This window comes from Lathamus discolor, chromosome Z (genome assembly GCF_037157495.1).
Source record: "Lathamus discolor isolate bLatDis1 chromosome Z, bLatDis1.hap1, whole genome shotgun sequence".
Classification (NCBI taxonomy): domain Eukaryota; kingdom Metazoa; phylum Chordata; class Aves; order Psittaciformes; family Psittacidae; genus Lathamus; species Lathamus discolor.
Genome location: NC_088909.1, coordinates 108,041,087 through 108,057,404, shown reverse-complemented (window position 1 = coordinate 108,057,404; position 16,318 = coordinate 108,041,087). Strand labels below are relative to the sequence as shown.

The following is a 16,318-nucleotide window of genomic DNA, read 5'->3' as shown; positions in this document are numbered from 1 at the left end:
CTTTCTCATTCTCTTATATGCCAACCTGTTGCTCTTCACAGCCCTCTCCTGGACCTTTGTCTGCCTGACCAAGACTCCAAGTGGACTTGCATCGTCCTGTATTGTAAGCTGGGTATATTCACCTGGTCTTTGAGCACATTAGCAATTGGGTTACAGACTTGCCTGTGGATGGCCAGTGACTGTAGTAGCAACTTCATCTCAGGAGAGATGAGTAGTGGGGCCTTAAGGGAAATTATTAATGTAATACAGAGGTGAAAACTGTTTGGAAATAATTTTCTTTGGCTCTTTTTGTGGTTTTTTTTTTTTTTTGTTTGTTTGTTTTTGTGGGTGGTTTTTTGGTGTTTTTGTTGTTGTTGTTTGGTTGGTTTTTTTTTTTCTTTTAAATGCCAGTTTGGTTTATGTGAACATTTTCATGGCATATTTATTACAAAGCACCAAGATTCTGCTTGTGTGTGCACATTGGCACTAGTTGCAGTAGTGGTGCTGCAGTACAGACCACCCTTTGCAAGCCTTGCTTTCAGCTTTGCTGTCTACCAGCTTTTGGAAAACCTCTTTTTCGTTTGGACTCCTCTTGGAAGTTAGGATTTTTTTTAAACTCTTAAATAAGCTCTTCTGGAAGATAAGGAATAATAATAATTAAAAAAAAAAGTAAAAGAAAAAAAGAAACAAAACCAAACAAAGAATTCAAAATCCAAAACCCAAACAAGAACCCAAACAAGCAGAAACTCAAGTAGTGTTTTTTTCACAGCTGATATTCGAAACATGAAAATTCACTTGCTGGCTCTAGGAAGCTGCATGTGGTTTGACAAGTGGAGTGGTGAAAAACTGCTTTTTGAAGTAATGTTTGCAAAAGACCAAAACAAAAAGATGTGAGAAAAATTGTAGACTGTTACGTGCTTGCTCAATGCTATCTGATACAAGCTAAAAACACACAGGTTGCGTTAGAACTGACATCCTGTGTAGATCCTCTGCTGCTCTTTCAGCTCCATTCCTCTTTGAGTTCTCTTTCCTTCTTTCTGTTTTCCATATAAATGCTTCCCTGGCTTTCAAGCAGCATCAGGAATGGAAGTCGTGCGGCTGCAAGGCCTGTTTGACCTTCTGTGCATCATCCAGCATTAGTCTTATACCCAGTGGGAAAAAGCACCCTTGTACAGAGCAGACAGGAATTGGAACCATGTGGGTGTGGATGAGACTTCCTTGTCCTCAGCTGCATCTCGATGCTGTTCTTTGTGTTGACAAAGTCTGGTCACCACTGTGTCTGCGATCAAAGTTCTCATAGGTAGAGTCTTGTGGCTGTGACCTGGCAATAGGAGAAGTGAGTAAGGTGAAGACAGATTTCTGGCGGTGTTAGACTTTATGAAGTGGTTTCAGCCAATAGTTATGGAGTGTCAGAGTGTCTGCAATACTGTATCATACAGATTCTCCCTGCTGCAACAGGTAGCTTTCAAGTGTCTGAGTTACATCTAATGTTTTACATCTTAAAGCATCCAGCATCATCTCCAACACTTTCAACATTAACTAGTACTACTGTCCCACTACTCAGAGCTTCAGGAGTTTGTGACAAACCTCTCTTGAGAAGGGTCTTCTCATGTAGAATGTGGAGGATCTTGTTTCTTAAGCTGTTATCTGTGTATGTATCTATAGAAACACAGTCAAGGGTGCATGTGGTTTAGACACTGAATCAGTGGAACTGTGCTTTTGCAAATAGTTATTAGAAGTTTAACTCTCAGATTAAACTTTACAGAGGGGAGATTGAGACGAGATCTTTGGCAGAAGTTCTTCCCTGTGAGGGTGCTGAGGTGCTGGCACAGGTTGTCCAGAGAAGCTGTGGCTGCCCCATACCTGGCAGTGTTCAAGGCCAGGTTGGACAGGGCTTGGAGCAACCTGCTCTAGTAGAAGGTGTCCCTGCCTGTGGCAGGGGTTGGAACTGGATGACCTTTGAGCTCCCTTCCAACACAAACCAATCTGGGATTCTGTGATCACACAGGAGTAACTCAGGCTGGAAGGGAGCAGCCCTAGGCAGGTGTAATTATACTGACCTCAGATACAGCTTCTTCAGGTTTAGTCTAAAGATTAGTTTTGGGTTTTAGTTTGTTTGTTCCCCTTGCACTTCCATCCCTTTGTAGCTTGGCCACTGCTGCTGTCACTATTCAGGATTGGTGTTGTGCTGGGCAATGTGAAATGCCAAAGGTACTGTGGGAGCGTGGTATTGATGCCAGCCAAAGAATGGCCCTGTCGCACCTGAGCTGGCTCTAAGGTGAGTTGTTTGGGATCTCTGTACCTTCCTCCAGCCTTCTCAGAGCTCATCAGCTTTGCGGTGGGCACTTTTGTGCTTCATTAGAGACTGGGGTGCAGATGTAAGAGAGGGTTTCTGTTTCACCATTTCCTTTCTCTTCATCATTCCTCAGGCTGGCGCAGACTGTATCCTAGCCTGTTCCCCTATCCTGTCCCTCAAGTGAATCATTCTTTCTCTGTGTTAATGTGGTTTCCTACCACACTGTGGGGCTATGGCACACATAAACTTCTGCTGCAGCATCCGTATGCTATGGTCTCTCCAACCTGCTGCCCCAGTCCCTTCTCCTCCTCCCAGAAGTGCCTAAGCCCTGGTCCCTCACAGAAGCCCCCATCCCAGCCCTGTCCTTGTCCCAGGAGCCTGCTCTCAGGCCAGAAGATGGCTGCCAAGACCAAGGACATATTGCATTTCTCTTCTTTGCCATCTCCTCACTCCTGATGGATAAACAGAAGCAGAAGGCAAGACATTCTTACCGGGCCAGGCTTGATGGAGCTGAGGAGGGACCTGTGAAGTGAGAAGGAAGACATGGGTTAGCAATGTGGCCAGAGTGAGCTGGGGAGCCGGGACTGACCTAGAGGTGCTGGGGACCTGCACTGCGGGGTGGTCACAACACTCTAGTGAATGGGGAGAAGATTTTTTTGTCAGGCGTGTGGTACTCTTCATGGGGTGAGAACTGGGCACTGGAATATAAGGAGCAAAGTGTTTCTGGATGGTCTTACGGCCTCTACAGTTCAAGACAAGCAGTGGCTTTTGCAAGGTGTTGATGTCAGATTGTATAGATTGGTCATGGTAATATAATACTTTGTCCAGCCTGAAATGCAGAGCCCAGGATCCTTCCTGGTCTCCTTCTCCCCAGCAACACAGAGCAGGGGGCTGGGGACCAGCAGCCTCTGGGCTTCTTGGTAGGTCTTATTCCCCAGTCCATGAACTGATTTTCACCTGCTACAAGCCTGGTTTCCCTGCTCTCATGGCCTTTGTGTGGCTGGGAGGTGGGATGTCACTAATGATGGGAAAGCACCTGGATAGTGAGGCCCAGGGGACCAAGAAGTGTGGTCTATTAAATGAGGATGCCCACCCCAGGAGATGAAAATATTGAATGGGATGAAGCAGATGTGAATCCTGCCCCTGGACTACAGGAGAAGAGGTGGTAATTAGTCTGCTTCAGAAAAAAATAAAATAATAAAATCGTGGCTGTGTAGGCAGCAGGTTCTCTGCTAATTGCCCATCTGTTAGTTATAACCTTACTCCTTGGGTGCAGGAAAACTCCTGCTCCCTCTGTCTTTTCAAAGATCCCTTCTCAAAGGAGACCTCTGGTCTGCAGCCAGTGACCAGCCAGCGAGGAGCAACCTCTTACTTGCTTTTAGATTTCCTCTTAGAAATATCCTTCTAGAGTGGAAAATCACAAAAACCCTTATGAAGTTCTCAAAACAAACCCAGCCCTTCCTAACTGCTGTTACCTGTCACATCCCATTGCAGGTTACCAGTGTGATAGATACAGCAATACGTACCTCCTCTAGAGAAAACGGTGAAGGTAACTATCACCAGCAAAATGAGCACTTTAATTCCCAGAGGCACAAAGATCAGGATGAGGAGGAAGGAGCTGCTGGATGATCTGAACCTATAGAAGTACACGGCTCCCTCTGCTCTCCCATGGCTGTTGACAGCAGTGCAAGTGTATTTCCCATCATGGGTCAGGTACTGGAGCTCCCTGGTGACACGGTGGCTGGTGCTGGTGCTGGAGCTGAGGTTGCTGTAGGGTGGTCCCGTCCAGGTCAGGGAGGGCGCTGGCTCCCCCTCGGCAGTGCAGCGTGCTTGGAACGTGTGATCCCCATTGGAGCTGACAGTAATGTTAATGATCCTGGGGGCAGCTGCAGAAATCAGGAGAGGAAAAGTGTATCAGGGGTCTAAAATGAAATAACCTGGAATGAGGCCACATCCAACCTGGCCTTGAGCACTACCAAGGGTAGGGCAGCCACATCTTCTCTGGGCACCCTGTGCCAGCACCTCAGCACCCTCACAGGGAAGAACTTCTGCCTAAGATCTCATCACAATCTCCCCTCTGGCAGGTTAAAGCCATTCCCCTTGTCCTGTCCCTACAGGCCCTTGTCAAATCCCCTCTCCAGGTTTCTTGTAGCCCCTTTAGGCACTGGAGCTGCTCTAAAGTCTCCCCTTAAGGAGCCTTCTTTTCTCCAGGCTGCCCCAGCCCAGCTCTCTCAGCCTGACTCTAGAGCAGAGCTGCTCCAGCCCTCGCAGCATCTCCGTGGCCTCCTCTGGACTCCAACAGCTCCACATCCCTCTTGTGTTGTTGCCCCAGAACGGGGGTTTCCCCAGAGTGCAGTGGAGGGGGAGAATCCCCTCCCTCAACCTGCTGCTCATGCTCTGGGGGTGCACCCCAGCACAAGTGGTGGTTCTGGGCTCAAGCTCACACTGAAGCTGGGTCATGCTGGATTCAGACCTTTCCTTCCTTGTTTTTCTCAGCACCTTCTGGCTGATCTCTGCTCCCAAGGAACAACAGATGGGACAAAAGGAAATGGCCTCAAACTGTACCAGGAGAGGTATAGATGGAGATTAGGAGCAACTCATTCCCCAAAGGGTGCTCAGGCATTGGAACAAGCTGCCCAGGGCAGTGCTGGAATCACCGTCCCTGAAGTGTTCACAAACTGTGTAGATGAGGCATCAGTGACGTGAGTTAGTGATGGCTTTGACAGTGCTGGGGTAGTGGCTGGACTTAATGGTGTTAAAGGTCTTTTCCAGCCTGGTTTATTCTATGATCCAATGGTTCTTTCCTTAGAATTCCCCACCCTACCTATGTTGGATAGTGGAGCAAAGGGGTTCACCCAGCAAAGCCTGGGTGCAAGGATGTGTAGGCTTTTTGTGTTTTATCTCTGCAATGACTCAGTTTTATGAGCTTTGGTCAGCTACAACTGTTGTGACTTTCCACAGTGGCAGAAGGCAGATGCACTGTGCTGTGCAGGGTAGTAGGCCATGGGGATGGAGTGCTTTCTGCAGCTGCACCATGAATCACAGCCTGATACTGTCTGTGACATGGGCTCCTGTACAGCTGGTGACCCTTTTGGACTGGCTGTGCCTGCACATTGTCCAGGACAAAGCAACCATGGTGCTCTCCTGCAAGTGTCATGGCTATTCCTTTGGTCTCTGACCTCCAGAGCACACATGGATCCATTTGTGTGAGCCCTTTGATGTGTGAGACTTGACAGATTTGGCAAATTATTGTCAGGGAACATTTACACTCCTGACAACAAACTATTATTCATGTTTTTCTCCAACATTGTAGTGACACCTACCAGTGTAGGTCCCTGATTGCTTTGAGGCAGCACACCAATACCAAAATAGGGCCACTTTGTATCCTGGATTTGCAACATATAGGATTGAACAGTGGTAAACATCATTTAGGGGATGAGAAATGTTAAGAGGTCCACCACTGAACATGTCATCTTTGGTCTAGTCTGCTAAGGAAGCATTGAACATAGGACCAAGCTTAACTTACTTATCGACCCTCTCCTCTTGGGTCTGTTGACCTATTTAATGCATTTGGTTCCTAAAGGCCATCTGAAAACTGAAGGGAATTCAACGACTGTCCTCATGGAGAAACAGGATGAGTTCCATATTGATCTAGTTTTCTGTTGGGCTAGAAAACAAATATATGGCTCACAAACACCTGCAGCATGTTTTTCTCCTTGTCTGTGTGACACAGGAGGGGTTTGAATGTGGAGGACTGATCCAGAGGAAGGCTAGCGGTGTCATTTATCTCATTTTTTTGGTGTGTAAATTAACATTTTAAGCATTATTTAATTCTTCTATTCACACTGCCAGTGTCCATTCCCAAAGCAGGGTGCAGCCTGAGTACCATCTCTGTGTATGTTAACCAGTTCCTATGATGGTAAAATACAGCAACCCCTGAGAGGCCAATCCTGCAGCTGTCCTACCCTGCTGTGCTGTGTATGCAGGTTTTCAGGAGCTGCTCCAAGTGCAGAAGAGCTGTGGTCATGCTTTGTGTGTGTGCCTTGGAGCTGCTCCAATGAAGGAAAGCGCCAGCCTTGCAGAGCTTCCCTGGCAGTAACCATGCTCACCCTCGGGTCCCATCTGGACCTCACAGTGCACAGCAGACCTGAGACATTTGCACTTCATATGCAAAGTCATCCAACACATGGCACTTTTGCACTTGTGGGTGAAGTCTGAGTATGCTCCTGAGCCCACCTAGGTCTCCCACTGATCCTCTGATCTACTGTGCACTCTGGGAGACAGGAATAGTGTTTGACATTTGCTGATCTGAGCTGGTTTTCAGGGTTTTTGTACTTACTGTTTGCTGCTCCAGATTGTGAACCTATGGCACCCAGGTACCAGGTGGCTTGTCGTTCCAATCCACTATTATCATCTAGGGATTCATGTGTTTACATTTGCTAACATGTGCTGGGCACTCAGGCTCTCCAGTGTAGATTCTGATGAAGAGGATGTCTTTAACCCCTCCCCATGGGCTGCTGACCCCAACTTGCCTCTCTGCTGCCAGTAAAGGTCTTGTGCTGCATGGACAAAATGGGAACATAGAAGCCTATGATTTGTGTTGGAAGGGATCTTAAAGCTCAATCAGTTCTAACCCGCTGCCACAGGCAGGGACACCTTCCACTGCAGCAGATTGCTCTAAGCCCTGTCCAACCTGGCCTTGAACACTGCCTGGGATGGGGCAGCCACAGCTTCCCTGGGCACCCTGTGCCAGCACCTCAGCACCCTCGCAGGGAAGAACGTCTACCTAAGAGCTGATCTCATTCTCCCCTCTGGCAGGTTAAAGCCATTCCCCCTTGTCCTGTCCCTACAGGCCTTGTCCAAAGCCCCCCACCAGCGCTCCTGTTGGTCTCTTTAGATACTAGACTTGTCTGGCTCCTACACCAGCACCAGAGCCTAGCTATTTCCTTACCACTTTTGTTCCTATTTCCTTCCCTGTTTTGCACTCATTTTCTCATACTGGAAGACTACAGAAGGCAATGAGTATTCCCTGCTCAAATGTTATAAACCATCCACAGAGATGGCAAAGCCAACCCTTCGGAAGACTGTCTCATCAGTTTCCACATATTCCCTATATGGAGGCTTTGCCTCCTTTGTCTCTCCTGCCCTCTTACCGATCAAATGCAGTTTTATCCCATTCCTGCTTTCATACTTGTCGTGGGTATCTCCAGACAGCTCCACCCTGCAGAAGTATCTCTCGCTGTCGCTCCAGGTCAGATTGTCAATCCTGATAGAAAGGTCTTTATGCCAGGGGTTGCCAAGTAGTTTGTATTTGTTTTTATAGCTGATGGCAGTCTTGCAGAGCTCACTGGTGCTCTGACTAATGCACTTGAACACAACTGTGCCATTGTAAGGTTCTTTGATCCTCCAAATGGCAGTGAGAGTCCTGTCAAACGTTTTGTAGGGGTGTGTGAAGGTGCAGGGCAGGATAACCATCTTCCCAAGCTCACCAGTGACATCAGATGGGACGTGCACAGACCAGCCATTGGACTGCAGGCCTGGAAGCAGAAAGAGATGATCAAGACTGATTTATCTGGAGTGTGTAAGAGGGAAATTGGCCATCCTTCCTGCATTGCTCTGTTGTTGGTCAGACAATGATGCTGTGTTCCTGTGGTGGGCCCTGTGCTGCTTGGTGTTCTTGCTGAGGAGCTGCATATGGTTGTGCAGCCCAGTTGCAGTGAGCCTGGTACCAGACAGTGTTGAAAGTGATTTAATTCCTAAGCAGACCTCTTGTTTGTAAAGTGAGCAACTTACACCTTAACCTGTGTAACAGTCTTTTGCAGTTAACAGACATAAAAAAGCATTCGACACTGTCCCACATGACATCCTTGTCTCTGAATTGGAGGGGTATCAATTTGACAGATGGACCACTTGACCACTCAGTGGATAAAGAGCTGGCTGCATGGCCGCACGCAAAGAGTTGTGGTCAATGGCTCAACGTCCGGCTGGAGACCAGTTACAAGTCATTTCCCTCAGGGATTGGTGTTGGGACCAGTCTTGTTCAACATCTTTGTTGGTGACACGGAGAGTGGGATTGTGTGCACTCTCAGCAAGTTTGCTGATGACACCAAGCTGCGTGGTTCAGTTGATAGGCTGGAGGGAAGGGATGCCATCCAGAAGGACCTTGACACGCTTGTGAGGTGGACTGATGCCAGCCTTATGAAGTTTAACCATGCCAAGTGCAAGGTCCTACGCCTGGGTCAGAGCAACCCCAGGTACAGCTACAGGTGGGACAGAGCAGCCCTGTGAAGAAGGGCTTCGGGGTGTTGGTCGATGAGAAACTGAATATGAGGCAGCAGTGTGTTCTCGCAGCCCAGAAAGCCAACCGTATCCTGGGCTTCATCAAAAGGAGCGTGACCAGCAGGTCGAAGGAGGTGATCCTGCCCCTCTACTCTGCTCTCATGAGACATCACTTGGAGTATTGTGTACAGTTCTGGTACCCTCAACATAAAAAGGACATGGAACTGCTGGAACAAGTCCAGAGGAGGGCCACGAGGATGATCAGGGGACTGGAGCACCTCCCGTATGAAGATAGGCTGAGAAAGTTGGGGCTGTTCAGGGTGGAGAAGAGAAGGCTGCGTGGAGACCTCATAGCAGCCTTCCAGTATCTGAAGGGGGCCTACAAGGATGCTGGGGAGGGACTCTTTGTCAGGGACTGTAGTGACAGGACAAGGGGTAATGGGTTAAAACTTAACCAGGGGAAGCTTAGATTGGATATAACGAAGAAGTTCTTTATTGTAAGGGTGGTGAGGCATTGGAATGGGTTGTCCAGGGACGTTGTGAATGCTCCATCCCTGGCAGTGTTCAAGTCCAGGTTGGACAGAGCCTTGTGTGGGATGTTTTAGTGTGAGGTGTCCCTCCCCATGGCAGGGGGTTGGAACTAGATGATCTTAAGGTCCTTTCAAATTAACTATTCTATATTTTAATGATTCTAGGACGTTTATGTATTTGGAGGAACAGACTGCTTTTTTCTCTAAATAATAATAAAAAAGGTTAAAAAATATACTTTGCATGTATTCTGAAATCTGTTGGCTTTAGGCCAGTGTAGCAGCCCTGTATTTGAGTGCATGCACACACATGCTACTATGTTATTGTATTTGTTACAGTAATCGGTTGGTGGTTGCCTTACCCCTGGGGAAGGTGTTAACAGCTGATGCTCCTAATGATCAGTGCTGCTGTCATCACAGTAGCATCTAACCGTAAGCTATGGCAGCATCTGAATAAAGACTTGAAGATACTCATCTTAAGGCTGGTGAGAACAGTCAAGTTCCCTGTATTAGCTCCTGTTATTAGGAAGGAGGATGTCCTTGAGAATAGAGAAAGCATCTCCCTCTCAGCAGAGCAGGTTGTCACTGTGTGGATTCTTCCCAGTATTTTCCCAGTCAGGTCTCATGGTGAGGGGAAAATTGAGTTTTCCATCTGATGTCACATATGGGATTTTGCTTTCTTGGCCAAACAGTCTCAGTAAATCCTAGTGCAGTCTGGGGAGCTGAACCCCACTGCCATCAGACCCAGCCTGATCACTTTTGTCTAGTGATGAACAGCCTTCAATTGAATGGATACTCCCCACCTTTGAAGTATATAGTGAAAACTCAATGTCTCATCCATTTCTCTTCCCCAGGAACCCACAGCATCAACAAACAGCACCTGTAAGCAGTGTTTGCTATATAGTTACGCGTATCTACCCACTGTCTTGCTAAGTGCAGGCTATACCAGCAGACTGTGTCTTTAGGAATGTCTGTGGCTATGTTTCTCTCTTATAAAACCTACTTAATGGCTTCGTTAAGTCAGGAGCTTTCCCCTCAATAGCCAAGAGTAACTTCAAAATCTGTAAAGGTGACCTGCAAGTAATTGCCACCTACTCCTGGTCCAGCTGGCTTCACTGTGGACCCTGGGCATTCAACTGTCAGGTTCCTTTTGTAAATTCCAAGATAAGATTTGTTGCATGTTCTTATACCTGTTCTCCATGATATTTGACAAATACCTTGTTGGCAGTGCAACCTGTGTCAATCTATTGTCTACTGCACAATGGGTGAAGGCCAGTGCAGGATCAGTTCTCTGCTGTTATTTATCTGGAACCAGCGCCAAGCTAGTACTTTGATTCCTGAGATCTGGAGTCAGGCTGCCTTGCCATTCGTTATAGCCTAGGAGCCTTTTGCAGCCTAGATAATCTAATATACAAGGCTACATGGCTCCAAGAAGCTCATGGAGCATAAAGACCTGGCAGTGAAAGAAGAAAATGCTCTTGGCTTTCTAGTTTATTCCATGTTATTTTGGTTATTTTACAGCATGTCACTGTGACCCTTACTTTTGGAGAACTGAGGATCATGTGCTTTTGAGTACATAGTATCATAAAATGGTGAGGGTTGGAAGGCAACCTAAAACATGACTTCCTTTTCTCTGCCACCTTTTTGGACTGCATTTTTAAAAGTATATTAACCAGAAAAGGTTCTCTTTTAGCACATGAACATCCCCACCTTCCACAAGAGAAATAATGCTAAAAATCAGGGCTTCTAATGTTACCAGTTCCACCCATTTCTGTGGAATGGCCACGGTTTCCCTAATGAATGGAGAGTTTTGTCAGCATCTTCTGTATGATTTAACCATAACCTTAAAGATTGGTAAGTCCTCCATGGCTTCCTCCTGCTAATATCCAGACTCCATACATTCCTGGAATTGAAGCTCTCACAAGAAATGGTGAAGCTCATAGCTAAATAGCCTACAGAGCTTACACACAGGAGTTGTCGGGTCAGTGTATCTGCTATTTGTCAGTGGAACAGCCATGAAGACAAGATCAAGAGCTGAATACCACCACAGACATTAGCCTTGCTCTAGCAAACACTTTTTGACAGTATATCTAAGCAAATTCCATTCAGTATATGGAATTGAGTATAATGTAATAAGTGCATACAACTTGGGCTGAGGTGCTCAGTGGAACTACAGCAAATTGTGTCTGTCACATAAAAACTACTGGGAACATGAAACAGCACTTCTAAGGTGGTGGTGGAAATGCTGCATCCTGCTGACAATGCAGGGGAAATGTTAGATGAACTCCCTGCACAGGTTAAAAAAGTAAAAAAAGCAAAAGAAAACCCAAACCAAAAACCTCTCTCACAAATGCAGAGCCATGTATTGGAGTTTTTCCAGTATTTGCACCTGGAATATCAGGATCCTTTTAAACAATGGAATGGAGGGTGCAATTGTTGGAGAGTTGATTGCATCAGGCAATTCGCCTTGCAGTTTGACTAGAACCAGAAGAAAAGCCCCGCACAGATAGGGAGTCATAGCAAGCTCAGGACTCACCTTTCCTGGAGATGAGAAGGAGGCACAGAAGAAACAATCCAAACTCTCTCATGATGGTTGATGTTCACCACTAAGGTGTTTCAGTAAACCAGAACTGTCCCTGCTACATCTGAGCTGTAGTCTGGCAGTCAATAAAGGTTTTTACATAGCTGGAAGAAGTTGTGGTTTTCTTCTTCTTGGAGGGGATGAGCTGTCCATCTGAACTGGCTCTGGATTCAGGTATTAATAGCTTTGTGGTCAGTCATGTGAAAAATACACCAGAGGGAATCAGCATTCCCATTTTCCAGCTAAAGGAAGGAGACTGCAGACTGAGGCTGCAGACATCAGCTCCCTGTGTCTGATGGGGCAAAAGGATGCTGTCAGTTGCTACCAAATCACTAGTCTGGAGGAAGTCCTTACAATCTGGCTAAAAGAGGTGGCGAGTAGGACCCTTGCTCTCCTGGCTTGAGGCAGTTCCTCCCGAACCTTGAGCCTGACTTTGCTTTAATCTTTGGGCTCACTGGTTGTTGTGATCCCCAGGTGTACAAAAACAACCAACCAAACACAACCTTCTTTTCAAATCATCTGAGCATTTGTGCCAAGGTTCAATGGTGGAAAAGTGCTCTGGTGTACGTGGTAGCCTGCTCTGTCTGGACTCATGACAGGCTTTAAGGTGCCAGAGGAGAGACTGAGATCAGCTCTTAGGCAGAAGTGCCTGTCAGGGTGCTGAGGGTGCCCAGAGAAGATGTGGCTGCCCCATCCCTGGCAGCGTTCAAGGCCAGGTTGGACACAGAGGCTTGGAGCAACCTGCTCTAGTGGGAGGTGTCCCTGCCCATGGCACAGGTTGGAACTGGCTAAGCTTTAAGCTCCCTTCCAACGCAAACCAGCCTGAGATTCTGTGACCTTGATGAGTTGTGAGTAGTTCTCCTCCTTGTTGTTAACCTGTGTTTGAAATAAGCTGAGCTCCAGCTTTTGCCTGAAATCCTTGTATAAATGCTCTTTCCTCCTGGGTTTAGCTTTAGCAAACTTACTGTGCAGTTCACTAATCTTCAGAGCTTGGGGCTTGTGGAGAGCTGGCTGTTCTCCCCTCCATGTCATCTTCCATAAAGTGATCCCATGATTTTAGGGTTAACCTTGCAGCATGTGTTCCCCATTAGGTTTAACTTGAGGTTTTCTGTTTTTACTTCAGACAGGAGTATGGCCAGTGCCTGACACCCTCTTCTCATCTCCGCAGCTATGCTGTTGTAGGATCCTGCTGCCTCTCTCCGTTTTGGGAACAGGGACAGCAGCATCCATACGATTCCCGCTGTGCAGCCACTGGAGGGCTCCCAGAGCCAACACAAAAAGATGCTGCTTAGTCACTGCTGCCACTTTTGCTGTACCAGGAGCCAGCATCTTTCACCATCAGACATGCCAGGGCCCCCTTTTGCTCCTTGCCTCTTCCCCACGTGTTCCCTTCTAACCCATTGTGCAAAAGGACCTAAAAGAGGGGCTTGGAGGTTTGGGAGCATTAACTGTGTTTGCTGCTTTCTGAACCCTTTTGTCGCTCTGATCAAAGTTAGTGCGTCTGTAAAGGGAGGGATTTCTGTTTTCTCAGGCTTTTTGGAGGAGGCTCTGAGAATGCCTAACTATTATTATATTAGGGGTTGTACATTGTTATTATTAAGGGGTTGGAACTAGATGAGCTTTAGGTCCCTTCCAACCCAAATAATTCTGTGATTCTATGATTATTTTTGGTGGCTCTGACCTGTTGCTACTCATCAGACCATGGTATTATTTCAACTAATGACTTATGTATGTCATTCTCAAGCAGGGGGATCAGGATCCAGTGCTCTAACTACTTTGCAAATTCTCCTTAGTAGCTGTAAAAAGTAGTATGTGCCATCATCAGTAGAGAAACCTGAGTGTATGGGTGGCGGAAGCAGCAAATGAGAGGCCTGTGTCTTTATCCCACCTGTGTTATGTAACTTTATATGCACTTTCTCAATTTTCTTCCATATACTGTTTGACTTTTATCTGTTTATGATGTAAACTTTTTGGTGTCGCATCTGTCTTCAATCATTTCACCACTTACGGCACAGTGGGACTCAGTGGATTGAAGTAAAAGATTAAAACAAAATCCACGATAAAACCATGTTGTTACAGTGAAGCATAAATGATTAATGTAAAGAATAATTGCAGTTCACACTTAGTGTGAATCTCTTCGTCTCTAATATTTTACTCCAGCATACTTGAAACAAATATCTGGTAAATCAGTGCAGAAGTATGAAACCTCTATCCCTGGGCTTTGTTTTTGGACCATGAAATAGCTCTTTGCAATGAAACATCTTAATGTTTTAAATGTGGAGTTGAAAATGTATAGCTGAAAATGTTTACAAATATATTTTGTAATTATGCAAAATATAACCACAAAAATATTACAAAATACGGCAAAAAAAAAAAAAAGTTGTAAACAAAACCAGTCATGGCTGTATGATCTACAGACTGCTATCTGTCACCTTTTTTTCAATTCTGGGCTTAAATACCTGCTGCAAGCTCAGGGGTGCTGCATCCCAACTAGAAGGAAGTGCAGCAGGAGGGCCAGGAGACCTCCTTGGATGGATAAGGAGCTGCTGAGGAAAATTCAAAGGAAAAAAGAGACTTATATAAAATGGAAGCAAGGACAGGTGGCCTGGGTAGAGTACAGGGATGTTGTCCAGGAAACTAGAGACCAGGTTAGGAAGGCTAAGGCCCAGTTAGAATTAAACATAGCCAGGGATGTTAAGGATAATAGGAAGGGATTCTACAGGTACGTAGCAAACAAAAAACAGACTAGGGACAAAATAGGCCCCCTGAGGAAGCTTTCGGGAGAGCTAGCTACGCAGGATTTGGAGAAGGCTGAGGTTCTGAATGACTTCTTCGCCTCGGTCTTCACTGGCAAAGGCTCTGACTGCACCACCCAGTTCTTAGAAAGTAGATGCAGGGACTGTGAGAATGAAGACCTTGTGCCCACTGTAGGAGAGGATCTGGTTCGAGACCATCTTCAAAACCTGAACGCACACAAGTCCGTGGGACCTGATGGAATCCATCCGTGGGTCCTGAAGGAGCTGGCGAATGAAGTTGCTAAGCCACTGGCCATCATATTTGAAAAATCATGGCAGTCAGGTGAAGTTCCCGATGACTGGAAAAAGGGAAATATAACCCCCATTTTCAAGAAGGGGAAAATGGAAGACCCGGGGAATTACAGACCAGTCAGTGTCACCTCTGTGCCTGGCAAAATCTTGGAGCACATTCTCCTGGACAACATGCTAAGGCACATGAAGAACAACAAGGTGCTTGGTGACAGCCAGCATGGCTTCACTAGGGGGAAATCCTGCCTGACCAATCTGGTGGCCTTCTATGACGGGGCTACAGAATTGATGGATAAGGTAAAGCAGTTGACGTCATCTACCTGGACTTGTGCAAAGCGTTTGACACTGTCCCACACAACATCCTTGTCTCTAAACTGGAGAGATATCAATTTGATGGATGGACCACACGGTGGATAAAGAACTGGCTGGACGGCCGCACACAAAGAGTTGTGGTCAATGGCTCGATGTCTGGCTGGAGACCGGTAACGAGTGGTGTCCCTCAGGGATCGGTGTTGGGACCGGTCTCGTTTAACATCTTCGTCGCTGACATGGACAGTGGGATTGAGTGTGCCCTCAGCAAGTTTGCCGATGACACCAGGCTGTGTGGTCCGGTTGATACGCTGGAGGGAAGGGATGCCATCCAGAGGGACCTTGACACGCTTGTGAGGTGGGCTGATGCCAACCTTATGAAGTTCAACCATGACAAATGCATGGTCCTACACCTGGGTCGGAGCAATCCCAGGCACAGCTACAGATTGGGCAAAGAAGAGATTCAGAGCGGCCCTGCAGAGAAGGACTTGGGGGTGCTGGTCAATGAGAAAATGAACATGAGCTGGCAGTGTGTGCTCGCAGCCCAGAAAGCCAACCGTATCCTGGGCTGCATCAAAAGGAGCGTGACCAGCAGGTCGAAGGAGGTGATCCTGCCCCTCTACTCTGCTCTTGTGAGACCTCACCTGGAGTATTGTGTACAGTTCTGGTGTCCTCAACATAAAAAGGACATGGAACTGCTGGAACAAGTCCAGAGGAGGGCCACGAGGATGATCAGGGTACTGGAGCACCTCCCGTATGAAGACAGGCTGAGGAAGTTGGGGCTGTTCAGGGTGGAGAAGAGAAGGCTGCGTGGAGACCTCATAGCAGCCTTCCAGTATCTGAAGGGGGCCTATAGGGATGCTGGGGAGGGACTCTTTGTCAGGGACTGTAGTGACAGGACAAGGGGTAATGGGTTAAAACTTAAACAAGGGAAGTTTAGATTGGATATAAGGAGGAAATTCTTTCCTGTTAGGGTGGTGAGACACTGGAATCGGTTGCCCAGGGAGGTTGTGAGTTCTCCATCCCTGGCAGTGTTCAAGGCCAGGTTGGATGAAGCCTTGTGTTGGATGGTTTAGTATGAGGTGTCCCTGTCCATGGCAGGGGTGTTGGAACTGGATGATCTTGAGGTCCTTTCCAACCCTAACCATTCTATGATTCTATGATTCTAAGATTTCAGTAAAGAAGGCTGATTCTGGTTCAACACAAAAACCAGAATACCTTCCATACTTTTCAAATACTGGTTTTCTGCCTAGCAAATCTTTTTTTTTAAGAGCTGTGGGTAGTGAAAATTGTTATGCTACTT

The 16,318-nt window shown here is 46.8% G+C and overlaps 1 protein-coding gene across 1 annotated transcript; it reads right to left on the bottom strand.

The window, feature by feature from the left end:
• Positions 1–1,203: 1,203 nt before the first annotated feature.
• On the bottom strand, positions 1,204–11,669 carry SIGLEC15 (sialic acid binding Ig like lectin 15). The gene is made up of 5 exons (XM_065663150.1): positions 11,618–11,669; positions 7,429–7,812; positions 3,802–4,161; positions 2,767–2,797; positions 1,204–1,300 (listed from the first exon to the last, which is right to left on the bottom strand). Exons 1-5 carry the CDS (start codon positions 11,667–11,669, stop codon positions 1,204–1,206), a joined length of 924 nt encoding a protein of 307 aa, XP_065519222.1.
• Between the last annotated feature and the right edge of the window lie 4,649 nt (positions 11,670–16,318).